The sequence below is a fragment of the Musa acuminata genome, chromosome BXJ3-10 (genome assembly GCF_036884655.1).
Source record: "Musa acuminata AAA Group cultivar baxijiao chromosome BXJ3-10, Cavendish_Baxijiao_AAA, whole genome shotgun sequence".
Lineage (NCBI taxonomy): Eukaryota > Viridiplantae > Streptophyta > Magnoliopsida > Zingiberales > Musaceae > Musa > Musa acuminata.
In genome coordinates, this window is record NC_088358.1 from 27,866,159 (window position 1) to 27,891,648 (window position 25,490).

The following is a 25,490-nucleotide window of genomic DNA, read 5'->3' on the forward strand; positions in this document are numbered from 1 at the left end:
CTAATCGGGTTTTTTCCGTTCGCCTCCGAGGGAAGAGCTACTGAAACAGTCTGTTCTCTGTTTCTACCATGTTTGTCTTCTAAGACTTCTTTTAGATCTCCAAACCTCCCAAGTTGAAATCTTGATGCGATTTAATGGCTTGTCTTCTGGTTTTGAACATTGGTAACGTATCAAGTTGACTTTTTGACGTTGATTCTGAACTTCCATGGCTGCCAAAAGGTTCTTCGCTCTGCCTTTCATCGACGTTCTACTGTCCCCGGTTTCGATCGTGTTCAATTCGTACTGGCCCAATCTGAAAGTTCATCTTTTTATGCTCAGCACCACCATTTGATCTGGAACTTGGTACATGTATCTGCTCGGAGAGAAGATATGGTGCCAAAAGGAGACGGATTCGTACATGCACGGACGGATTCATCCCGCCATGTCTGCCTCACCAGCCTACTGACCTGAATTTATTTCCCTGCCCCTCGCCTTCTGCTCTCCCCTTGCAGCTTGCCGCTCCTCGCTTCCGAGACCTGCTCCTTCGTCCGCTCGCCCCTCCGAGACAATATCCGCCATTGCCGACGACGCCGCCGTGTCGGTCATAGCTGACGCCGCCGCCATGGAAGCCGTCGCTGATGATGCCGCCATGGACGCCGTCCAAAGGCGCCTTATGTTCGAGGATGAGTGAGCCCCTCTCCCCGTAACCCTCTGTTTGCTACCTCTCCTCTTAGATCCATGCGCCTGACATTGATTGTGGCTTGCTTTCTCTCGTTTTGTGCCGTTTTCTCTCGTCTTTTACTGCGAAATGAGCAGGAAATTGTGGTTCTGCAGAGTTAGTATAATGTAGCTCAGTGAATGCTATTAGATTGTGCAGATAACGATTTGTGGCAATAATCTGTCAATAGATTAGTAATTGAAATGAGATTGAAGTAGAAGAACCTTTGTAACACCGGAAGCATTTTGAATCTCGACATTTGGAAGCATACAGAGAGGCTACAGGATTGAGGTTCCATTTTGATGCCACTTCTATGTGACTACATTGGTTTAACATCTTAGATGAACTGGCTCAACCAGATTTTTGCCTTTGCCAGATAACTTATAGGAGCAATGTAATGATCTTTAGACATCAATTCCTCACTTTGCGACTCCATTGTTCGTTGAATTTAGCCACCAGCTTGTACAGACATTGATCTGGCATTCTGACTCCTACAGCATTACTTCATATCCTTCTGTATCATACACATACTGTATTGCAAGTGCCTGTTGAATAGTTCTGAAGAAGAAACAAGTATTTTCTTTTGGATACATCTGTCTTTGTTATAACAATTAGCAAGCTTATCAACTATACATCCTCATGTGCATATATACATCTCAAAGACTCAAACTAATCTCATGTTTTGTATCTTAACTATGCTGGTATATGTATGAGCTTCTCTGACAAATGTAAACTTCACTTTTCTGTGCGTGATGCAGATGCATTTTGGTGGATGAGCAAGACAACGTCGTTGGACATGAATCTAAATATAACTGTGAGTGTTCGACAACATATTTCAGCTAATTTCGCCATGCAAATCGTTTTGTGGATTATGTTCAAGAAACAAAGTTTCTTGGCTTTGATGATGCCTCAAGTTCTAAGACAAAATTACTCCCTGAGCATCTTTGTGGTTACCATGTTTGGGTTGAGGAAGCTGCCTCCTTTGGGGTTGTTTTATTATAATTATACTTCTGTCCTTCAAGATCAGATATTGCTTGCATTCAAAGGAAGCCTTTAGTTTAAGAAATTAGTTGGCTAACCATACAATTCAGGTTTTCATGTTTCCTTTTGGCATCTAAGCATTGTATAATTAGCTGGGGTGAATTCTATAATACGCATGAGATATCTCATGTGAATTGCTAGTGCCTGTGTGTAACTGCGGCTGAAACTTGATCAACATACTACTAGTTTAGTTTCTTTCCAAGTGTTCAACAAAAATTCATGGGATTATCTTTCGTATATGTAGGACTTGTCTTCTACTTTATGCATGTAAAATCTCATGAATTTTATAACCAGAGTATCAAGAGAGTATAAACAACTCACTAGTCGCTGTATTTGCAAGCTGATATGTTAAGGCAAGGAATGAATGGAAGATTTTATGTATGAAATGAGCTAAAAATGTTTAATTACTTGAGAGTATCTATAGCTCAGTGATTTAGTGTTCTGTTAGTGCCAAGTTTGTGCTACAAGAGAAAATTTTGACAATTACTTTAGGTCTATAATTGTAAGAAGAAACACAGATATCTCAAGACGTAAAAATAAAATCAATTCATGTTTTTCTTCACTAATTTGTGAATGTTTATTGCAGCCTGAGTTCTCATTGAGGATATAGACCAGCAATATATTGTTCATTTATAATGCTCACGTTACTAATCATTTTTCCAGTCACTAATCCCTCTGATTTTATTGGTTGCTGTTAGTGTTCTGAATAAAGACATACTGCTATATTGTCATACTGACCTTTGATCATCTATTGTTCTTTAGGCCATCTGATGGAAAATATTGAGTCTCAGAATGTGCTCCATAGGGCTTTTAGTGTTTTTCTCTTCAACTCAAAGTATGAGTTGCTACTTCAGGTATGTATGCGATACATAATAAATCATGCTTCTTGCTGCAAGGAGTTTGAAAATTATGTATATCGATAAGAAATCAGAATATGTTATAGTTAGCAAAAGATCTACATTGTTAGATCATCTACTTCTTTCTCCATCATGTTTATATCAACTTCAGTCAAATCGCATGTAATGCTGATTATTCATGTCAGAGTTGAAACTTGATGCCGCGCTGGAGATGCTACAAAATAGCTGATATCCATAAACTTAAATCACTTAGAAAATACACAGAAATATCATCTTTGTGTCTTAGAATGAGTTTGCCAGTTCTGGTTCAAATTTGATTTGCTTTCCCAGCAATCGTGGTTTCTTCATTAATTGTTTGTTCTTGCACTGCCCAATGATATTTAGAAACTTATTTAAAAGGCCAATTTTATGTGAGAACAAGTCCTACCTGCGGATATTCGAAACATGAAGCAGTATCAATAACTTCAAAGCTGAATTATGTACAGAATACCACATCATTGTTCATGTGACCTACAACTCTGGTGTTAAACTGTTCACACCACTATATTTTATCTTTCCCATGCAAATTATAGATAGGATGCCGATGCGTTGATGCCCGATGGATGCTTATCCTATCTAGGCCAGATCTGGACATCGCTTTTGTTTCACGAGAAATATATATACAGCCAAGAAAACCATGTCATGCATACAGGGTGACAGCATTACTCACTGGGTTCTTTTTCTGCACTCCTTGTTATATAGCTGCATGATTTCCGTGAGTAGCAAACATGACATAATTTGAATTCCACAAAGCTGCTGTCCGAAGTTGATCATCCTACTGTTGTATGTATCGGACATGCTTCAGGTTCTGATGTCTCTGTCCTTGAAACTTTTTGCAGCAAAGGTCTGCAACAAAAGTAACATTTCCATTGGTGTGGACAAACACCTGCTGCAGTCATCCTCTTTATCGGGAATCCGAACTTGTCGAGGAGAACTTCTTAGGTACAATTTCGCATAACCTCCCATCTTATTCTGACCTACTAAAAGCTGATACCACAACATCTCTTGTTGCCAGGGGTCAGAAACGCTGCACAAAGGAAGCTATTCGATGAACTCGGAATACCCGCGGAAGACTTGCCTGTCGATCGATTCACTCCTGTCGGTCGCATGCTCTACAAGGCGCCATCTGATGGAAAATGGGGGGAGCACGAGTGTATGTGCTCGCTATAGGCCTTCATTTATCGAATGAGTTATCGTTGGATTTAGTGTCACAGCCTGATGAAAGTGTTTCTTGATCTCAGTGGATTACCTGGTCTTTGTGGTTGCTGATGTGAAGCTGCTTCCCAACCCGGACGAAGTCGCGGATGTCAAGTACGTCAACAGGGAGCAGCTGAAGGAGCTGCTGGAGAAAGCAGATGCCAGCGAGGAGGGTGTTAAGCTTTCTCCCTGGTTTAGGCTGGTGGTCGATAACTTTCTGATGAAGTGGTGGGACTGCGTGGAGAGCGGCACTCTGCCGGAGGTAGCAGACATGAAGACCATTCATAAACTGGTTTAGGAATTGTTGGACGATGTGATGATCCTGCGGAAACTGAGGGAACTCTGATAAAAAATAGTGTTGACCATGCGGAAGTAGTTTATAATATGTATCCTGCCCATGGCGTTGACTGTGGACAGTTTAATCTTATCAAATTTGGTAAATGGCCGATGGTGGGTGTCGATTAGCATTACAATAACCCCATCCTCATCCCCGTCCACCACCACCGCCAATACCAGAAGGTTGAATAAGCCTTTTGTTGTCACTACAATTCCTAAAATAGTTTTTATATATTATATATTATATTATATATATATATATATATATAATATCAATTCTTCTTTTCATAAATTGTCAACAGGAGAACTTAGCCTCCAAAATGTGTTTTAAATTCCAAGCCAAGACATTTTAGGATAAAAGAAGAGGTAATATAGAAACTACAAGTGTGAAGTTTGGTCACATTTTTCTAGTTATGTAATAAAAAACAATCTCAAGTTTCTCCTGCTGTAAAAAGATTAACACAAAATAAGGGAAAAACTAAAATTGTGGATGTAGGCAGCATGGCCTGAATAAGTAAACAAAGATTAAAGAAGCAAACCCAATATGCAATTTAGATGGGAGAAATAAAATGTAATCCCTAGTTTTAACCAACCCTCGTATGTTAATTCAACAGAAACAACTTCTCTGCCCAAGTCATTAAGATTTTTTATCTACATTTACATTTCCTCCTTGTCTAAATTAGTGAAGCAAATTGTCTATTTAAGATGGTGCTGCTAGAGGTACAAAAAGTTGAATGACCCAGATGGGGAACGCAAGAGCTTTGCTTTAAATACCAGAGTGGAATGTTGCACAGACCCCATTTTGAGAGGGGGTAGCTATTTATCATAATACAGACAGAGGAATACACCACACAAGTAGCAAACTTCTATACTGTGGTAATTTCTGGAGCAATGGTGCTTGGGGTTGGTATTAGAGCCAACATTTGGTTTTTAATGATCACCATGCATGTCTCAATCTCCCTGTAAATTGGAAGATTATGAGGAGAATGTGGTTGCAAACTGGTTACTGCAGAATCAAGAATCTGGGCAATCTCAGCGGGTGGGTACTGTCTCTCTGTACAACTCTGCAAAACCAATCAAGTTGAATATATGAATTTTTTTTTTTCAAAAAGTGAAATAAAGCGTTATGAACATAAGATTTGACCGTGCATGTGTTAGTACATTACACATAGATAGATGAGTGAAGAAAACAAAAGTGCTAGTACAGTAGTAATTGAGGCATATTTCATGTCAAGGTGGCCAGAAAAATGTCAGCTACAAAATCCTAGAATGGTATTTAAAAGGCAAATAAGTTAACAAACACTGTCTAATTTACATGTTTGGTAGTGCTTCGGTAGTAATCAGTCAGCTTTTCTGGTACAAAAACAACAACTTGAGAGTTGTAGACAAAATTCAAAAACCATCTAGACACGGTGACCTGAAGGAACATTGGCAGTGTAAATTGATGGAATGACTCTCCGGAGACGATGTATCCAAATTAAAATCAGAAACGGAGATCTCTGGAAGCCAAAGAAAATTGGGTGTGTTTTAGTGGTGTTAGTTTCTGTAAGATCTTCTAAATGTGGCTGATAAAATGACAATGAGAAAAAGATACCAATTCAGATACAAATTATTAAAACAACAGAAAAAAAAAACCAATTTAAAAGCAAATAATTAGTCTCAGAGGACTCGGGCTCCAATTAAACTATTTGGAGTTGGCAGTTCAAATATCCTTGACCATTAAACTTGAGCGAGTCTGTAGGAGTTCAAAATAAAGAAAAAGCCAAACATTTAAATTATTATATACTCGAAGCAGGTAGGATAACTGAGTATACACCAATAAAGTCCTACCAACAAATTTACCTGTATCATGAGAAGTGTAGACACACACGATGAAATTAACTCGGAAGGAAGTTGAAGATCAGCATCAGTTGAGCTGTTTGGCTTTGGTGCATGAACCGTTGGCATGTCAGACGTGCTTGCTGTGTGATCCTGATTTGCTGTGTTATTATATCCTGGATTAGGAGCCCCATGTACTCCCAACATACAAGAACCAGAACCAGAACTGCGATTATTTGCCAAATCTAAAGCCTGTCCTATTTTAGTAAAAGCATCTTCTCCTTCCTTCAGTGTGCACATTGCCTGAGAAGCACATCAAAACAATAACTATGCTCCATAAACAGACTAATGAGACTAGAGATTGTGATCAATCAAAAATTGAGGGCATAAAAGCTAGTAGCAAAAACAATCTGATAAAACCATAACAAGGTTAAGGTCTTCATTGTCCAATCAAGCATAAGTTATGCAGCAAAAACCGAGATATCTTCATATACCTGCACAGCAGCATCAACCATTGTCCTTGCTTTTTGCCTACAAGTAATTTCCACTACATGAGATCCCAAATCCTGATTGAGTACAGCAGATGGATTGAACAATTCTGAAGGTCCAACAGGTACTCCTGAATTTTCCATTGGCCTATTCCATGGATGTGTTGAATTATTATGGTACGTGTTACGTTGTCTTAAGGAGAGCAAGGCAAGAGCAACCTGAAACCCATAGAAACAGTTCAGATTATTGCTTGGGGGTATGTCCTTTGAACATTAAGTGGATATAAGTCCTACAAAGATGCTTACCTGATCATTAGCATCTCTTAGTTGAACAAGCACCATTGCATACTGCTTTCTGAAATGCTCCATATCTTTTATGGGATCACCATCCTTTTGCTTTTCTGATACTTCTCCATTCATATTCCTCAGTTCTATCAACAAAGCTTCCTACAAGTGCACCAAAATCCATTAACATCGAGGTTCCTAAAAACTAGAATAAGTAATTAATAATAAGAAATGAGATATAGGGGTATGAGTCACTGCAAGCTTCCCAGAGTGTGCTTGGATGATAAACTAGACTCCATAATCAGATTAAAAACTTTAATGTAGCAAGTGTCCAGCTTGGTTTTATGTGATTATTTTCATTTTAAGAATTCTAATGAGAAACAAGAGTGATTAGAGGCTAGACCATAGAGCCTCTCCAAACAATTTCCAGTTATTAAGCTTCCACAATGGCAATAGGGTTGAGATTAGAGTTATGAGAACTATGATTTCAAATGCTAGTAAGACAAGTATGTACCAACAAATGTTTTTATAGATCTAAGGACTGTTATCAGACCATATGGCTGGACACCGGGCAGAATTTATTTTTATTATTATTAAAATGATATAGTGTGGTATAGCTCGGTATACCTCCAGATATACTGGTGCCATATCAATCTAACAATGTGTTGAAACCAATATCGAAGCGATAATTTAACCAAGAAAAGAACTACCAATTTGAATAAAAGTTACGTGATGTATATCATGATAATCATCATAGTTTGCACTTGGCACCAAGTAATGGGTTCAGTTACACTAAAATCAACTATATATGGTATTGGCTAATGTACAAGATAATTGCAGTGAACCAAAATAAACCCAAACACTGGGATGTTAATTTTTTAAATCAAGATGGAATTTCTGCAATCTTAGGCGTAAATCAGAGAAAGTGGTATGTTCCACACATCAACCTGGAGGTCCATACAGACAGATGTATAGTCCAATAGCAGATTAAAATGTCAACCATTTCAAGCACATAAGACAACTGCAACTGAGTACCTGTAGCTAGAGGATGTTAACCTACATGGTGGGCAAAAAGAATGAATTACTGCTTCTGTTAGATTTTGAATGAAGCAACATGGGACATATTACAGTCAGTAGCCAGCTCGAACAAGAGTCCTATAAAGCTCAGTTTCATCAAGGAGACATACAAGTTGGCTCCATGGTGTGTGGTGATGATATAGAATATCCATGAGGAAAGGTTATTACAGGAAACCCAGCAGAATAGAAAGGATCACACTGATGTAAAACAAGTGAAGGAAACAATACTATTGAGCAGATCAACAAGATGAGTTTCATCAAAAAGGTTCTCACTAAAAATGGATGCATGCTACTGAAAAATCTCTTGCATGCTCAAGCTGAAATTTCTTTTATATGGAGTACCAAGTAACCAGGTTATAAGCATGATTTTTATATATGGATATTGGATCCCGTAGTTGTCATTGGCCAGATTAATATGGATATGTTATGTACCGTCATACCCAACATTGCATCCATATACTGGTCAGCACCAAGGGGGCGAGTAGGAGGAGATGAAGATGAAGAAGATGAGGAGGAGGGGGAGGAGGAGAGGAGTGGAAAAGGAAGAAGAGGAGGTGGAGGTGGAGGTGGAGGTGGAGGCGGAGTAGGGGCACTAGGAGGCAGAGGAGAGGAGAAAAAAGAGTACCGAGCAGGCAGGCAGTTGGAAGCAGTGGGTGGTGGCAAGCAACACCAGGCGAATGAGAACCGGACGATCGGGAGAGAATGAGAAAAAGAGGGGTACTAAAACCTAAATAGACAAGAATAACTGTCAAATTTTTTTTAAAAAGTCCAAACTGGATGGTAAGTTCGGACTGGACTGCCAGAGCACAAACCCTTGGTCCACGTGTCAATTCAACCTCGGACTAGTAAATACCACCCAGAGTGGTGCAATCCAAGCAAGATTTTGAAACATCATTATACATATCACAGATTCTCGAATATATGCCCAAGAATTGTCAATCCAGGACCCCACAAAGAAAAGGGGTCTTGGTACACAAGTGGTCCACAGATCAGCCAGACTGTCCTTTCAATCCTAAGCCACATAGTACTGGTCCAAATATTGCATAAAACTGTGTTTAAAACCACAGCAGCCTTGTAGATCAACTGCAGCAACAATGGAGAGAGGAGGGGAGGCTGAAGAGTAATACAACTGAATTATAAGATTTAATGTTTTCAATCAGGTTTCATCTTCTTCAACAGAATCATATCTCCAAGAAACGATAGAGGAAAGAGAGAGAAGAGGGATAAAAAGGAACTATGGAGAGCAAAAAATTTATAAATCAATTTGTGATGCCTCTAGGGGCCTACAATACTATTATTTAGAGTGTTTGCTCTCTTTATTTTTTAAGCAATGAAACTAAACTAGAGCTTCAGGTTACTAGGGTACTATGGTTTGCACCACAAACACTGATATGTATGTATTTTCATCATTTTTGGAAGGTTCTATTTCTCTCATTTTTGGTTGTTGTCAGCACCTGTGTAATTATCATGTCAAGTTGGCAGTAAATACCATACCACCTACCAGTTGAAATAAGGGATGCCGCAAATCAATTAGAATTTTATCAACATTTTTATTGCATAAGAGGTATAAATGAACAATCCAACATGACATCTTATTAGACAAATAGAAATTGAACGACGAGATATGCAAACTTGTAGAATCATCATTACCTTTTTATCAAGAGCACGAGATAACTCAGCAAGAGCCTTTATATCAGCTTCTTTTTCCTGAATTTGTGATAGTGTACAAGGTTGATTGCACATTGCCTGCTGAGCAGCAGCTGCAACTTGAATTACAGTAGCTTTAGCTTGTGCGATGGCATCAATCGAATCCACCTGCCAGATGCACATTCTGCTTAATGGATCTCTAAAATTCCATCCTGCATAAGAATATTAAAGTTAAAAAAAGTAGAACCTTTGCCTGCTTCATTAATGTATGCATTTGATAACTCCCATCTGCAATGTTGAAACTCTCATTAGGAGCAAGTCTCGTAGAACTTCCAGTTCTCCAGTCCTTCAGACCATCTTCTAACTTCATATCTTTAAAGCTGTTGCAGTATCTGTTGAGAACACTGTCCTGTGGTCTAAAAGCTTCAGGAATATTGTCAAATGGATATAGTGGCGCAGAGTCAATATCCTGAAAAAAGTGGAAAATTGCATGTCATTCCAAAGCTCAGGATACAAAATAGTATTATTAACTAGCATCCTGTTTCCTTCCAAGCCTTGTTATGAGAACATAAAACTCAAATTGCTTATATCTAGTGAGAAAAAGGAGCACCACAGGAATATTACCAGATGCTCGCTGCAACGAAATGAGACCATATAAGTAAGAATCGCAGACAATAGTGTTCTAATTGGTAACTGGTACAAGAACAAGGACATTGGAAAGGCTAGACTAAAATCACAATAATGCTTGAACTTTGCTGAATAAAATCAGAAGAGTTTTTCTGGGTAGTAACCAGAAAAGCGTGAAAGAAAAGCAATATCAAACTTTCAGACAGAAGAGAAATTCAAATTATATATTTTTATGATACAATTTATTTTTCCTTATACCCTGTACTGATAATGCTTAGTTGAACTAAACAAGGAATGCAATTTCGGGTACCAAGCCCATGTCGGTCCATGGTTGGACTCGTATAGATCTCATCCATTTTGACTTACTGACACACAATGCCAGAACGTACTGCACTCCAAGTGTGGGCGAAGAGAAAGGAGGAAAAGGAATGAAGTGGAGACACTGAAGGAAGAGGAAGAAGAGCAAGAATGAAGAGAAAGAAGTGTACCCAAGAAGATGTAGTACTAATGAAGAAACACCCTCAAAATAGTGATCCAATGAGATGGACAAGGAGAATAAGCAGACGATGCAGATCCCCACGAGGGTCATGTTCAGCTAGAAGTTGATGAGATGAGGATGATAATTATTGACAATGAGAGCACAGGCAATTGACACCAGAGAGTGGGGGGTATAATTTACTGCTAGACATATGCTACAATGAGCAATCCAGTACATGAGGGATAAGCCACAAGCATATGACTTAGCAGATTGCTGATCCAGCAAAGTAGTAAATGAGACTTCTAGATTCAAGACATTTGTACTGCAGAAGAAATGAAATGCAAGACTATACAGCTGCAGTGGGTAATTAGCATGCATGTTAAGGTACATATTGCTATAACCTGAGAAAAATGACCAAGAAAAACATGTTCATCAAGTAGACAATAAAGTTTCCAAAAAGACATGTTAATGAATAGTACTGATATTCACTTTCAACCTGAAACTTACAAATTTGTGAGACTTCATTAGATAGGGTTATTTACAAATATAAAATAAACTTCTGGCACCTACTACCATTACAAAAATATTTAAGAACTTGAAATAACTATTTTCAACAACAATTTCCGAGAGTACGAAGGCATGCTCGATGAATTCATGCACATTCTTTAACATGTAATACTGTAAGATAAAAAGGTAAAATGGGAAGTTATTTGCAAGTAATTCTAAATATTGTTATAATTAATTTCACAGTTTAGAATATAAGTTTCTCTATAAATAAATCAACATAAAAGATTCAGAAACATGTCAAACCAGAACACAATAATATACAATATATAATAGGAAACATTAAAAGTAGAAGGATTACCATTACAAACTCAACCCCTAATTCAGGCTGATCAAATTGAACCCTGCACCTACTACGGTCAACAGTGAGAATACTTCCATTGTGAAGTTCTCTTGTTTTAGGGTGACAAGCAATAACACGTTGTCCAACTGACAAAGGAAGAGCCAGATCTCTTGGGAGGCCTTCTTTAAGGCCAGCTCGAAGCTCAGCATAATGTGCCCTAACTGATTCTCGATACTGCTCGAGCTTCTCTCGTTCTTCCTTTAAGAATTGCTTTGATAATCGACGTGGCTTTCCAAGAGAACTGAAATAACAAGCAAAAAGAATAACTAACTGAAAGTCAGAATTAAGAATTCAATTAGCATGTACCTTCGTATAACACCCCACTCCACACGAGTTAGTCTAGGTATGTGGCCCAACCTGACATGATTCAAGTACTCTACAAACTCACTTTTGGCAAACCAAGGAGAGTCAATTGCACTATAAAACCACTCAAACATACACCACCGGCGCAACAGTTTAGATGATAGGCAGTGAGAAAGCTTTCCCTGCAATGAATAAAATAACACAATATTAGAATATTATTAGAAAACAACTTTGACCAGTTGTAAAAATATAAAAACCTTCTCAATCATCCTGATGACTGCATTGGAGTGTCCAGGACGATCATCTCCCACAACATCAGATTTGAAATCCTTCCAGGCCAGTGCTTTCTGCAGGCATATCTTACGACGGCTTCTATGCTTAGTAAGCAAATTAACTTGGTTTTCGATTCCATCACAAAGAGTTGTTTCACTTAAATCTGTCAGTGCTCTTTCAGGATCAGTTGTAGAAGATGAGTTCTCTGGTTGTTTAATAAACTTTCCTTGCCTGAGCAACAGACTAACTTCACTAACATGTTTAACCTTCGCAGTGGATCGTTTCCCTTCTTCAGCAAAGACCTGGTAAACAAGTGGTAAGAATATGAGAAGACTTGTTACACAATTTTTAGCAAAAGATAAATATATATAATTACTGAAGTATAGAAGACAAACATGGGACATAAGATTGCATCCCAACATACAACTTGGTAGTTGTACAATTACTGAACAACAGAGAGATTTTAGTTAAAACTTGTTGCAGAAACTAAGATTTTAAAAGCATTTTGAAGCCACAAGCATCAAAGCAAAAACAAACTATACAAGCATCAAGAGAACGGCGAAATACCTCCATCTTATGTGATTCACTTTTTTGAGAGTCACTGCAGAACTCAGATTTTGGTATCTGCCAATGGTGAATAAACAGGTAAAAATAATAAAGGAACATTACATCACGAAGGTGATGATAATTTATTATATGCATAAATCAGATAAAGCTGAAAATACTGAAATGGTTGCATATCTCTTACCTTCCTAGACAAAGATTTCCCTTTTCTTTTTTCTGTCATACCAATACATGCACAAGCTTGCTGATTCATTTCAGCAATAACTTTTGCATCGTGTTGCAATCCCTTGACAACTTTAGAACTTTTCCTGGAAAGTATATCAGAACCAACACTAGTAGAATGCCTTCTCTCCTTTTTCCCAGGAACTTTAGGCTTATCTCTTTGGTAATTTAATGGCAATGATTCAGGTATATTAGGCTTCTCATCAGTATCAACATTTGCCTGTTCTTCTTTGACCTGGGCTGATGATTCTAAACACAGTATAAAAAATGTAACACAGGAACTCATTTGTGTAAGATTCTTATAAAAATGATCTGTCAATAAAATACTAAAGATGAGGAAGCAATATTTTCACACATAGGCTTTAAACACAAAATGGGCCAAATTATTAGGCAATTTCCTATAGCTGGATGGAGACACAATTTCCTACATAGGCAAATACCTTTTTTGGTCGCATCTACCAATCAAACAAGAAATTTTGACACTAATGCTTTTATGAATGTACAATCGGTAAAATTCCACCTGATGAAAGGAACAGATAGGAGAAGAATAACATATAAAAAATTATTTTGGAGACAAATATTTTACCTAAATCATGCACATATGGATTATGACAGTTTCTCCAAAAAGCATGTATACAGAAAATGAAGAGACAAGAATCTAGGTAAAACAAACTAACCAGACTCAACAACAGATAAAGGAAGCAAGATGTTAACAGACAAATCTGCTAGTGTCTGCAGAGCATCCAGGGCAGAGTTCTCATCTACAAAGAAAAACCAATAAGCTGAGTAACCATGTCATATCATCTCATATGCATGTGAGAAAATAACAATAAACAAAAAGAAAAAATATAAGTTATTCACTAAAATTTTATCCATGTAAAATTAGCATTCACATATGTTCCCCAAACAACATTTAAAAATAAAACAGAAGGGCAAGTAAGAACATAAATGATGATATTGCAAGATATTTCCGATGACCTAGATTCCACCAGAAACATTTAGAAATACAACATGAATGAAGCCATCACTTATATAAGTTGACAGAAGAGAAGGACAACTGAGATCATGAACAACGAAATTGAAAGACATTTCCATTTACCTATGAAAAGGTTAGCCGCAAACAACTATCTTATTCAACTGGAAGTTTTAACCCATAAGAGCTTAGGTTATCAATTTAAGGTTCGAGGAGCTTTAGCTTCTGGTGGACAATAAAGAAGTTTTCGGAAGGCAATTATAATATTCCACTTGTTGGTGACTACATAGCATGTTCCTGGGCTTGCATGTGGTTCACGCCTTATGCATGACAATATTGTTATAGCCAAGGATCACATGACTAAAAAAGTACACATAAGCAAGAAAGAAACAAGATGGAGAAAGGAAAATATATTATATATCAGAGAAGGAGCAGATGAGAGTATGGTCATGCCAATACTAGTAACACTCCTTGACGAGGAAGCTGACTTCAATATTTTGTATACTTTATCTCCATGTCAATCGACACAATGATCACATAATTTTCATTAATTGGAGAACATAAGCATCCAATTCAATATAGCATGTTGAGATACAAATGCAATAACCCATAAGGCAATAGACAGTGATGATATCATCTTATCTATGAATTGTGGCTGTTGAAGTATCATCAGTATAATTAAACCTTAAGCTAGAAGCACATAAGTTTATATTCTAGTCATTCTCGTCAAACTAGTAAAACAATGAAAGAATAACATGGTCAGAGCCACAAATTCCTCGAGAAAAATGGGAAAACTAAGACATGTTGACAATAATGAGGGAATGAAAGGGGAAAGCAAAGATAATTTGTAGCAAACCTCCAAAAAAGAGTTGACGGCTTCTTTTTCTTGAACCAATAGATCCTCGAGTAGTTTTACTGACTTTGACCTCCAAGTCAGTTTCATCTTTAATTTTTCGAACACTTGATCCTTCCTCGGTACCACTGCATGCTTCCCTATCATCATCAATTTGAAAGCTTTCAGCATTAGAAGTTCTTGGCCTCTTTCCTTGGCGTTTCTTCACCCTTTTTGGAGCTTCAACTGCTCCAGAACCTTCATTACCATCTCTAGCAAATATTCCATTCTCAGCTTCCCTACTCCCTAGACTATTTTCATGACAATCGCCATCCATTTGACTTAATAACTTTGACCTATCAATCTCCAGTTCAACACTCTGGATTTTGCAGGAAGAATGATTCAGTAAATATAGCAAAATCAATCAAATAAATACATATAGTTGGTTACCTTTTGTTCACTACTTTTAACAGGAGAGGACCTTATGTGATCAACTCTGTTTTCAGGTGTTCGAGAAACCTGTGGTGAGCCGCCTCTTTGCAGAACCTCTGCTAAAGCCAATGCTGCAACATGGGCACCTTCATCATCAACAGCATTTACCTCAGATTTTGAAGGCTGTTTAATTAAAAATGCTGATTTTTCTTTGTCGTCTTTGCTGTACATATTTGCATTTGAAACAGGGATGCGAGGAGTCCTTTTCCCAACAGCACGAGGTTGATTTCCCAGAAATAAATCTGCTAAAGTTGTAGAATTAATTTTATAGATAAGGAAAGAAAGATTATGCACACACACTCATATGAAGCAAGCACACAACACATGCCAATAAATAGATGCAAGGGCAGAAACATCTCCACACCCCAGCGAAGAAAACACATATCTTTTTCAGAACACATCAAAATTGGAAAAATATTTTTTTTTCTTATTGTAAATTGTTTTATAACTTTTATTAGGTGACATACACATCAAAATCAGTCTAATGTATGTTCTCATGGTCAAAATCTTTTTTTTGGTCATCCATAGCAGAAATTCTGACTTCAATTCTGCAGAATGTGTAGGATCAGAGGACAGCGATTAAAACAATAAAAGGCAATTCAATAAATGAGGAACTATATTAAAATAAGATTTCTATAAAATAACAAGAGGACCCCAGGTGATGGGGAAAAACTTGGTCTATTATATTGTTCCTTTCCCAATACGTCCTTCAAAATAAATGCATGCTGATGCTACATTTCAACCAAATTGCTATCACTCCAGTATCAGATAATAGACAATAGCTAAATAACAAATAAAATAGTACTGAAAGATTGTACCTCCAGAACGCTTCTTCTTCAACAAAGATAGGCATCCATATCTTGATGAAGCTGATTGATATTGTGACCTATCAAGAGAGCACCCATCAGAACCCTTGGATATAAGTCGAAATTTTCCCCGACCACGCTTTTGAGGCTTTTGAGATGCTTTTGCAACATCATTGCTTTCTGGATCACTCTCATTTCCTTCCTGCTAGTTGTTAGTTCCAAGTTTCAGACTATCGAATTTCAAAAAAACTAAATGCACGATCAGAAGTAAGAGCAAAGATTCAAGAACTAAAAAGGCAGGAGAAGGGATATTGTTCATCTGGATCATGGCATGATTAACTAATTTGTAGCAGAAAAAGATTTTTAAGGAGTTGAAAAACTTATCAAAGCAAACAAACTGGGGAAAAAGATACTAATTAGTTATAAAAAGTTATAACAAGCCATGATATCATCATTTTGGCACCAAAAGAAGAAATAGCACTAGAAACAGAAACTGTATAACAGAGCAATAATATGCAGAAACACTACCTAAAAATCATTAGTTGGTTCAGCTTTCTGTAAGATTGTCCTTCATGGTCAAAGATTTATTTAATTATTAAAGAAAAATGGCTTTTCAATCAATAAGTCAACCCCGGTTAAAAAATCGATCATACTAGGTGGTACGGTTGTTTTTATCAGTTTGAGACTTTACTGGTATATGGATCAGGCAAGGACCAGGCAGATTTTTCACGGCCCACTTCAGAATAGTGTTTACCACCTGATACAGTTACCGTTTCAGGCAGTCCTTTGACTAGTACATAAAGGTGAGTTGAGTTAGTCCTTTGACTTGTGCATACAGGTCAAAGGACTAAGCTTACCAAAATGTTGAGTCATGACGTTGAACAGTTCTAGCTATTTCTTCACTAGAATTGATCACTTTCAATAGCCTTTATCCAAAAAGTCCATGCTTCTTAATTCACAGTAAAATTTGATAAAAATCATCCTTTTTCGGGTACAGAAGAAGCTAGAACTAATATTCATTTATGAATAATTTATTTCTGATTTCAAAAGGAGTAATTGATTAGATGATGAGAATCAACAGTAAAGTGTAGCTAATACCAGTAAACTGGAGAAAAAAAACTCCAATCTCACCAGAATGTTGTGGTGATCAGTCATCATTGCAATTAGCCCAGCTGCAGTAGCCGTTCCTTCTGGAAGAGATAAATATGCCTGAAAAACCATGGCAAACTTTAGTCAGTCATGAAAAGTATCATGGGGTCTTTTTCTTATGAATAGACAAACTATTTGCAGCAAGATTGAAAATCAAAAATCTCAGAAGTACAAAATTTATCATAAAATCATAAACGAAATCAAATCAGCTGTAAGAAAAAATGTTAGTAAGTGTTTGGTAGCCTTCATTTCTTTTCTGCATTGCATCAATTGATGCAATGCAGGTAGTCTTCGGAAGGTTGTATCTCAAATCATGAATTTACTTTTACAGTATAAGCATGCATCAAAATTATGTGTTTTGTCATGCAACCAACTAGGTCACATGGCACTATGAAGTCCTGCATAATACATCTAATTTTTTGCCCCATACCAATATTAATCAAGAAATAGTTATGCATTGTCAGCCTGCATTTGCACCAAACAACTCACCCTGCATTAGTTAATGTATGATCAACAAATGCAGTGCATTTACTAATGCAGCGGATCAACAACCATAGGCCACTAAACATTCCATTAGTGGAACCTATCAAGTTCAACATGGAGAGTAAACCGTGGTAAAATCACACTACTATTGCTAAACTCAATAAGAATAGTAGATATTAATTTTGTTCCAAGAGACAGAATATAATTGAAAGTGAGAAGCACAGCTCCATCAAAAGAAATGACAGAGCTGCTATAGAAAAGACAGGAAATGCACAAACAATGGGCTTTCAAATGTTCTCTGTCTCAACCTGGCTCTCAAGTTAATTTCAGCAGTTTTTGGTTATTACAACTTGCAACTGTGATGCTTTTGCTTTCAGGATTGCAGCCAGAAAGTTAAAAAGTTATGAGAAGTCGAGGGACTACAAAGAAACTTAAGGATTATACAAAACAAGCAAAAAAATAAGTAGCATTTTTTTATGTAGGAACTTTTGGAATTCGCAAGTATCCTACATGAGTTTCCTGCTTTTAGCCAAGAAAGAAAAAGTAATTAAAATAAGTCAAATAAAACCTCGGGAATCCACATATTACTGATTTTTTTTTATTTTACTACTCATATTCAAAAAATTTATAATATACATACTAGACGCTTACGATGGGTCTCAAACCCCCGACATTGTAACTAGGCCTAGAGAACCGTAACTACTGGGATGCCTCTTCAGAATTCTATCAACTCTTCTCTAAATATGAAGTCAAAATAAACATAAGTCTTCTTTCATCTATATCAAGGCTTATAAATCTTGGTACAGCATTGAATCTGATCGGCGGCCAGACTACTATGGTACTCTGATCAATGTTCGATATGGATCTATACCACCCGAACAAGAGAGAGAGGGGGAGAGAAGAAGGGAGGAAGAGAAAGAAGGAAGAAGATGCGTAGGAGACAAGAGGAAGATAAGGCAAACTGGAGTCGGAGAAAGATGTGTCTCCAAATGAGGAAACAATAGTGACACGGCAAGGAGGAGGAGGAGGTGTTGACGAGACAAGGAGAGAGAGTGTGTGCATCAGAGAAAGAAAGCATGCACAAGAGAGAAGAAAGAAAAGAAAAAAGAGAAGAGAAGGGCAGCTGTCTCAATTGCAGAAATTTTAATAAAATAACAACCAATATCAGTTAGTAAGCTTATGTCCAGTATAGTTTGGTACGGATCTGCATACTGTCAATAAATATGGTGCTATGAGCATATGGCACATTTTAGCTCATATCGGACAGAACTGGACAAAATTATCCAGTTCCTGTCCTAATTGGATATCGGACTAATATATACTAATCATACAAGAGGTACAAATGATATTAAAACCTTGATCAATTTATGGAATATGGAAATACTCCCATAGATTTCATATGACAACTATTTATATTTGATGGCTTTGAAAGTAGGTAAGCCATTAGGCCTATACACACTATATCTTTATCTGCCAAAAAAATCCAAAAATTGGATGTTCCAACATTTAATACCAAGGTTCCTCCAATCAAGTAGATCAACCTGATGAATGATTAAAAAACAAAGTAGATCAACCTGAAGAATGATTAAAAAACAATGAGTCCAGCAGCTACAAATATGTCAATGAACCAAACTGTCTACTCTAGACATAACAGATCAAACAGTTGAAACACTTTGTGAGCTGAGGAGACACAATATAAAATCAACTAGAGAAATACACAACTGCATGCCAACCAACAAGCACTTTAAGTTAGAGAGGGTTGACAAAAGAAAAGAGGTGAATGTGAAAATCAGGTAATGGACCAGCACAACCACATTCTAGAGAAGAACTGCATGATACATTACCGCAGAAACATGTCTGATTCAACACATATAAAAGCAGAATGGACTCATAAAAAGTGAGAACATCGATATATGTCAAGAACATAAAAGGAATTATGGATTTGAGAAAAGATCTTACTTTATTCATGTTGTAAAGAGCTTCCACCATTTCTGATGATCTGTTAGGTATAGTACCAGAAACCTACAAATAAAAGGATTTATGATATTCACAAAAGATCCAAAAATAATTTTCATACTTTCTTAGATATCAGGCTTCTCAAATGCATGGCGTTTCTCTTCTTTTTTATTTTGTTTTGGGGAGGGGAAAAAAACTAAAAAGGCAACTATACCTTTCTCCAATCTTTCCCATATTTACGATAAGCTTCGTAGAAGCGCTCAAGTTCTTCTTTGCTCCACTGAGGACCTAACATGTCAGACAACTTCCTCTTCTGCATTGTCAGAAGCCCAGATATTTGAAATTAATAACCAAAACACAGTTAGAACAGTACACTTTATCTTCAGAGATACAATTTACTCATGTAACTAATGCTTAAGAAATGAAAGATTTGAATCAATACTTTTGACCAAAGTGAATGATAAATGCAACCAAACAAGTCATTTTCTTACATGTTAACAAGTATTCTGTATTTCATGTATGATCTCAGCTTTACCCAATTTTGTGTTTGCTAGAAATTTGCAACCTACAGCAAAGGGATGATGTCAGGTCTATAGATGCTTTAAAATCGGCTTCCTCCACTGGTGAAGTTTTCTCAGTTCAGAATTCTCCTTCTCATGGGTGATCAACAGCAATTTTAATGTGCTTCAGAGATTTATCAGAAAAATATTGATAATAAGGGCCTTATTCAATTTGGAATAAATGGCAACCAAACTTGAAGTGTTGTGAGAGCATAACACCAGGAAGCTGGCAAAAGTGAAATGTTCGACTTGGTCTGGACAATCCTTCTCCCATCAGCCCAATGTACATCATTAAGACCTTCAAATTTTTCATTTTAAGATACAAGAGAACTTCAAAACTTGAAATTCCTCTCTATTATCCTGTGGAAGATTACCCACTATCATTTTCGCTCAAACATTTAGAACACTCAAAAGTGAAGCTTCAAGGAACACTTACGAAGATATATAATCAAGAAGTCTGAAAGTCTGGAAGAGAGGGACCCAATCAATGCTACAAATGATTCATTTCAAATTTCCTTACAGGATCCAACGCATAGGAAGATGAAGTACTTGGAAACTAAAAACAATAACCACATGACTAAAATGAGGGAATGGGAGAAAAATTTTCAATGACATTGCAAACCGACAGAACCCTCTCTAACCTGAGAGATAATTGCTTATAATATATGTTCACGTTTCAGTTTTGCCCTTTGTTCCTGTTACTACAGCAAAATCTTTAAAAGCATATGAGCATGATTCAAGGACCATGAACTGTTCGGCGAGTGAAGAACAAAAAAAATAAGATCTTACTCGTGTTCGACTTTTCTTTGGAGGTGTCTCATCCTTCTCAGACCAGTCTTCGAAAACTTTAAATCGCTTGTTCACATTTCTAGATTTCCTGGTTGAAGCCATTAAAATTTCTCTCTATATCGCCTGCAGTATGTATAGGACATCAATCGATACTTATCAAGAAATTTCATTTTAAAACTAGGTAGGTGCACATTATACACACTTCATACGATATAAAGAAAAAAAAAGTTGACCATTTAAAATAGTATGCTATACATTCTAAACTGTAAAAACTTGGGAGTTATAACTAGGTCCCACCTTGAGAAAATTAATGCATAGATGTAAAACCTCAAGACAATAGAGAATGGTGGAACAAAAGAAATTTATATCACTGAACAAAGAGTATGGAACTCATGTAATAGACAGTCTCTCGAAATCTAGTGTCAACAGAAATAAAAAATTTTAAGTTATAGTGCTGTTAAAAAGAGGGGCAAAAATAGTTCTCACTGACCCCGAAGGAACCTAGACTGGAAAAAACCTAGACGGGCAAAAGTGCATGTATTATAGCAAGAAGGTAACCAACAGCGGAGAGAAGAGTCCCACCCTTGAAGCTAAAATTCAATGTCCACGTAGACGAGAACCATACTATGAACGGGGAGAAGAGTCCAGAAAAATGAACGCTAAAAGGAAACAACTAAAGAACGGTTCGAGGTCATCAAGAATGGATCTAGGATAAAGCTGCCCTAAAGCTTATGGAGCTAGTATATTGTGATGATCGGCCAGTAAGGTTTCATGAAATAAATATGCTTTATTAAGGAGCTCAATCTCAAAAACGAAACTTTGCCAACTCGATCTATCTTGAACCAAAGAATTCGACAGTATTCGATCTCACAACGTCCGGAAAACCCAAAAAGAAAAGCAAAGAAACCCATTGTAGCGAAAAGGGAGGAATTGGGTCGGTGGTAGCCGGGCAAATGAGGAACGAGCAGGAAAGAGGAAGCCACTGAGGTATCAATCGAGACTTTGGCAGCACGATCTAAAGGTAAAACACACGAAGGATTGAATCAGGAGGAGAAATCGCGGTTTGATTTCGAGAAACAATAATTTCAAGATCTCGAGCAAAAATTGGGCGTACCTGGAGAGGAAGAGCGCGGGGAGCCGCGAGTAGATGGAGAGGGGATCGGAGAGTGACGCGAGCGCCGCCCTCCTCTTCCGGACAAAGGCGAGAGCGAGAGAGAAGGTGGACGGGAGGCGCCTCCTTTTTCTTTCTCTTTGTTTCTGCGTTTGGTGGAATCGGCGGGTGGAGGACGGGGAGGGAAGGGGTTAAAGATGCTGAGAGGGGGACGGAGGGATAGAGAGCTTTTAGATTCGCGCACGGAGATTTGCGCATTTGAAAGGTCCGCCGGTGCTGCTGCCACTCAGATAATTCAAACGAACAATACCTTTTCGTACGTGCTTATTCGAAACCCGCTCGGCCACCTCTTCTGTGATTGGAACAAAGAATAATCCCGGATGGGTAACAACAGGTGTGAGGCCGGCCATTCTTGATGTGGCACCAAACTTTTGACTATACTTCACAAAAATTAGTATTTCAACCCAATAATCTATAAATTAGTATTTCAATGTTAAGAGTCGAAGATGGACGAGTCAATTGATTGATAAATTAGATTGGGGATGTATATGGCTAGGCATGTAATGCACTCAGAAAGACTTTGTTAGCAAGAATTGATGCAAGAGGGGTTGATAAGTGTGGGTGGGGTCCTTTTTTCGGATGATTCTTGCAATGATAGTGTTTATCTGGGACATACATGGTAGCTATTACATGATGAACGATACACCAAAGACATGAGGCGTATATGTGCTACATTAAGATTGGCGTCATGCGATGACGTTATATACCCTAATTACATGGATGTCCGTGTGTCATTTATGCGATATCAATATGATGTGTATTATTAAATATAAAAAGATTAAATGGCTGACACACTTAGTGTGTACATAAACTGACATCAGCATAATAATAAAGTATTAACACACCTTTAGTGATGAAAGAAGGGGCCAACGGCCTATGATCGCGTTTTGTTGACGCGCGATTGCAAGAGCAAAATAGAACAAAACCATTTATTGCAAATTGGACGAATTTAAGGGCTCGTGATGACGCGCGTACCAATACATGCTCGATATTATAAATAACCAATTAGCATCGACTTATACGCTCCGATGTCGAAGCTTAATCAGTTTAACACACATTAATTTATATCGAATGATACCATCAGAATTAGTTTCTTGATCAAGTAATTAAAATTAAGTTTGGTCGACGCACTTTGATTGAAGAAAACAATGGGTAGTTTAAAGAATTTACTGAATGATGATCTACGCCACTCGACTCAATGATACAATCTAATTTGCAATATATATAAATAAATAAATATAATTATATATATATATATATATATATATATATATATATGAGAAACTTCTCCTATTCGAGTTTAATATCTCCAACTATATAATCAAGTATAAGGTATTTCTTTCGGGACTTCGAAACATATTTCAATTTAAGATTTAATAATATTGAATGACTCTCAATTAATAGTGAACCAAGAAAAAAGAAATAACAAGGCCTAAGATACGATGACAAAGTACTTTGTTGAATTGTAAAAACTAACTCTCTACTTCTTATAACTTAATATGTTGTATGTTCCTCATGAAGGGAATACCCATGCCAATATACTTGTCAGATTAGCATCAATCGGGACTATGAAGGATAGTTGACTAAAGTTCAATTCGATAGCTCATCTTCAAACCAATGATCTTATTTAAATTCTCTACTAAGGTGAAAAATACTTGGGTGGATAAACTACTGAGGTGAGGTCGAGCGCGACACTGACCCCTATTCGTTCTCGAGGAGAGGAGGTCAGATACCAAATCAATCTTTGTTTCTTCCTGAGGTGAGGAGGTTGGGTGCGGCCCTAACCCCTTTTCCTTCATGATAAGAGCAAAGTCTACAAGCCGTGGGAGGAGTCAATGTGGACCTCTCCCACGATTGGTCTTAGTGACGAGCGAAAGTAGGGCTCCTCCTATATTCTCCCTTGATAACGAGCAAAGGAGGAGCTCACTTAGACTCCTCCCACAACTCACCATGGCGACGAGCAAAAAGGGAGAAGGGGCAGCTTGATGACATGGAATATTCATAACATCTCCCCTGTAGCCCTACGTAGATCCCTTGGTGATAATAGACTTGTCGCCAACATGGGTCTCTCGATGACAAGTAGAGGATATACTCGGCTCGACTCTTCCCATAGCCCACTTCAGTGATGGACAATAGAGGAACATGGATTAGCTTTTGCACTAAGTCAACCGAGAGCAAGCTTCCTCTGCCCAAAGTTGGTCTCTTAGAAAATCAAACAGGCGACCAAAATTCAATTTTCTCTATCAGCATACAACAACATAGCTTAGGTAACGATAAGGGTTGCAACATCTCAACTATAGATTGATGATTGACCCATGGCCCGATGAGGTCCTTATGGTATCCCTACTATAGATCAGGCAATGATATGGGCACGATCAGGTCGAGACATTATGGGTTACCTCGATGACAAGTAGGGGAGGAGCCCACCTCGACTCCTCCCATAGCCCGTTTTGATGAGCATATCGTCGCGACTTTCTTTAAGTGCCTCTAAGAGAACTGGGTTAGAGTCATGCTCGAGTTAGAAGAGGAGTGGTAAAAGGAGTAGGTATTACCTTTTGATACATACATCTTATCATCGCTACATCATGTCATGCAACGATGAATGACTTCTCAGTAGCAAATCGAACAAGCCAATCATATCCTCTATTATCCAAAACAAGCATCTTGACGGCTCCTCCCCCCACCTCTATATAGTGCACATGTCGGATAAGCTGATAGTTACACTTTGTGGCCTCTTTAGAAAAGTTCCTAAAGTATATCTTTAGAGGGATAAATGAAAAAGAAATATCATCAATCAATTATCATCCAACACATGACCAAGCCAACAAAAGTGAGACAAGATCTACACCCTTGGTTTGCTTGCTTAGACATAAGTCCAAAGCAGAAGATTATAGGCTGCCTCCTCTATTGTCACTCATATGGATAAAAGCATAAAGGTAGATTGTTAGAGGCGATTGAGGTTGTATCCCCATAAAATATTTCTATCCTCTACAATCCCTCTACGACCATATATAAAAATTTACTTTTAACACAATTATCGAGAGAATCACTTTTACCACTTGTGATCATACTCACTTATCTTAGATTATTGATTTAGACATAAGAGGGATTAGGTCAAGAAAGCTCTCTTCATCTCAATCTTCATACAAATGACACTTCATGAGTTTGACGTTTCAAACATCAATATATACATATATCAGAAACTTATCGAATCTTCTTATAACACCTAATAAAAATTTAATATTTTTTACTTAATTTGAGTCAGTTTATCATTTTAGAATAAAAATATGTGTAGACTAATCCAAATTTTGATCAAGCCAAACCATCAAAGAATCTGAAGTGCAATTGATGTAAATGTCACCGACCTCCACATATATATATATATATATATATATATATATATATATATATATATATATACTA

General features: G+C 37.4%; 2 protein-coding genes across 3 annotated transcripts; one reads left to right on the plus strand and one right to left on the minus strand.

Moving 5' to 3' along the window:
- Positions 1 to 93: 93 nt before the first annotated feature.
- LOC135651132 (isopentenyl-diphosphate Delta-isomerase I-like) lies at positions 94 to 4,195 on the plus strand. The gene is made up of 7 exons (XM_065170959.1): positions 94 to 219; positions 319 to 666; positions 1,456 to 1,511; positions 2,501 to 2,592; positions 3,474 to 3,576; positions 3,650 to 3,787; positions 3,876 to 4,195. The coding sequence occupies exons 2-7, from the start codon at positions 602 to 604 to the stop codon at positions 4,127 to 4,129; spliced, it is 708 nt and encodes a 235-aa protein (XP_065027031.1). The 5' UTR covers positions 94 to 219; positions 319 to 601; the 3' UTR covers positions 4,130 to 4,195.
- Positions 4,196 to 4,913: 718 nt separating this feature from the next.
- On the minus strand, positions 4,914 to 22,205 carry LOC135651721 (protein ALWAYS EARLY 3-like). Of its 2 annotated transcripts, none has more exons than XM_065172092.1 (20): positions 22,011 to 22,205; positions 20,897 to 21,019; positions 19,762 to 19,860; positions 19,551 to 19,613; positions 17,091 to 17,168; positions 15,972 to 16,161; positions 15,112 to 15,395; positions 14,686 to 15,040; positions 13,534 to 13,617; positions 12,819 to 13,105; positions 12,638 to 12,694; positions 12,055 to 12,372; positions 11,801 to 11,979; positions 11,453 to 11,735; positions 9,730 to 9,951; positions 9,486 to 9,650; positions 6,780 to 6,920; positions 6,480 to 6,692; positions 6,010 to 6,288; positions 4,914 to 5,231 (listed from the first exon to the last, which is right to left on the minus strand). In XM_065172092.1, the coding sequence occupies exons 2-20, from the start codon at positions 20,996 to 20,998 to the stop codon at positions 5,034 to 5,036; spliced, it is 3,597 nt and encodes a 1,198-aa protein (XP_065028164.1). In that variant the 5' UTR covers positions 20,999 to 21,019; positions 22,011 to 22,205; the 3' UTR covers positions 4,914 to 5,033. The 2 variants fall into 2 exon arrangements, with proteins under 2 accessions (XP_065028164.1, XP_065028163.1); XM_065172091.1 differs by having other exon boundaries at positions 15,972 to 16,164.
- Between the last annotated feature and the right edge of the window lie 3,285 nt (positions 22,206 to 25,490).

What these genes read in the sequence shown, in the direction of transcription:
- LOC135651132 (XM_065170959.1), top strand. Translation starts at nt 602, where the DNA reads ATGGAAGCCGTCGCTGATGATGCCGCCATGGACGCCGTCCAAAGGCGC. An exon ending in ACATGAATCTAAATATAACT is followed by an intron (nt 1,512 to 2,500) that starts GTGAGTGTTCGA and finishes ATTGTTCTTTAG; the next exon opens with GCCATCTGATGGAAAATATT. An exon ending in AAAATGGGGGGAGCACGAGT is followed by an intron (nt 3,788 to 3,875) that starts GTATGTGCTCGC and finishes TCTTGATCTCAG; the next exon opens with TGGATTACCTGGTCTTTGTG.
- LOC135651721 (XM_065172091.1), bottom strand. Translation starts at nt 20,998, where the DNA reads ATGGCTTCAACCAGGAAATCTAGAAATGTGAACAAGCGATTTAAAGTT. An exon ending in CTGATCACCACAACATTCTG is followed by an intron (nt 16,165 to 17,090) that starts GTGAGATTGGAG and finishes ACTAACAACTAG; the next exon opens with CAGGAAGGAAATGAGAGTGA. An exon ending in GTGAATCACATAAGATGGAG is followed by an intron (nt 12,373 to 12,637) that starts GTATTTCGCCGT and finishes CTTGTTTACCAG; the next exon opens with GTCTTTGCTGAAGAAGGGAA.